Genomic DNA, 1200 nt, shown 5'->3' on the forward strand with positions numbered 1-1200 from the left:
CTGAAGGAGCAGAGCTCTTTCAGTTGGGACTGGGGCCCCTCGTTCCCAACGATGGGACTGTGGAAGGGAGTTCGACTGGAGGCGTTTGATGTCCTGCAGCTCCTCCAGGTTTCCTCTGTTCCTCTACACAGTACGTCTCATCTACTCTTCATCACCAAGCTTGTGTTAAACACTGAGGAATACTGTGTTAATATACACCGGGAGGATTTGAGGCAAAAGCAAAATATAAAACAGGAAACAGAGAAACAGCAGCGGCTCTGCTCGGATAGAAAGTGATGAAAACTCTTTTATATTCTATTATAGACTTCTGTTATTTAGCGCACCCTCATTGATGTAGATGGGGTGGACAGAATAATAGAAACATCTGTCGGCATGATGCGATTTAATTCAACAGCACCACAAACTGCAGCTGATAAAATGTCCATAAAATCGAATCAAGACAGTTTAATTACAACCTTCATATTTATTGTAGGACTGTTGTTTTACACTGAGTGTAGATTGGAATTTTATTTTGAAAAGTCACAGTCAGAATAAATGTAAAGTTATTTTCCTGTTCTTCCAGTTCTACTGTGTCTCCCCCTGTGTGGAACAATCAAATGGCTCCATTACAGTCCATATCATCCGTCTGTCTGTCCAGGTCTCAGCCTCTCTCAGTGGAGAGTCCAGGTTGAGCTTCTCGTCGATGCTGTCCAGACAACTAACGGGCAAATCGTTCTCTCCATACCTGAGCTGGACTCTGAGCAGATCCTCCAGACACAGTTCCTCCCAGGAAAGACCAAGAACAGCTTCACCTTAAACATCAACACGGTACTCTAAACACTCCGTACCCTCGTATGAGTGTGCTGTGACAGCAGTGACTCCTCAGTTATTACGTTGAGTAGTAGAACGTCAGTTTCTAAACACTTAAAAACATCTTCTTCTTCTTCCTCCAGAGCAGCCAGGTGAAGCTGTGGTGGCCCAACGGACACGGAGACCAACCCTCTTACCATCTCACTGTCAGAGGCTTTCAGGGGCGGGTCTTGATCCTGAACACAGAGTCTAAGGTCAGAGTTCACTTCCAGTCTCCTCCTGTGGTATTTATGCCTTCAGCTGCAGAGTGTTCTGTGAAATAAGAGCATCAGTAGAATCAAAGGCCCAACATGTCTCCACCAATGATATTCAGTTCAATATGATATAAAACAGAGAGATATTCAGTTCAAT

The 1200-nt window shown here is 44.3% G+C and overlaps 1 protein-coding gene across 1 annotated transcript in view; it reads left to right on the plus strand.

Annotated features, from left to right (window-relative positions):
• Nucleotides 1-3: 3 nt before the first annotated feature.
• LOC116379249 (beta-mannosidase-like) overlaps nt 4-1200 on the plus strand; it is a gene marked incomplete at its 5' end in the record, with an annotated part of 3174 nt that continues 1977 nt past the window's right edge. Inside the window, 3 exons of the mRNA XM_031841189.1 lie at nt 4-130; nt 638-807; nt 933-1043. Of these exons, the coding sequence (XP_031697049.1) occupies nt 4-130; nt 638-807; nt 933-1043 (408 nt within the window). The remainder of the gene's footprint in view (nt 131-637; nt 808-932; nt 1044-1200) is intronic.

This window comes from Anarrhichthys ocellatus, unplaced genomic scaffold (assembly GCF_004355925.1).
Source record: "Anarrhichthys ocellatus isolate YVR2014 unplaced genomic scaffold, GSC_Weel_1.0 scaffold3978, whole genome shotgun sequence".
Taxonomy (NCBI): domain Eukaryota; kingdom Metazoa; phylum Chordata; class Actinopteri; order Perciformes; family Anarhichadidae; genus Anarrhichthys; species Anarrhichthys ocellatus.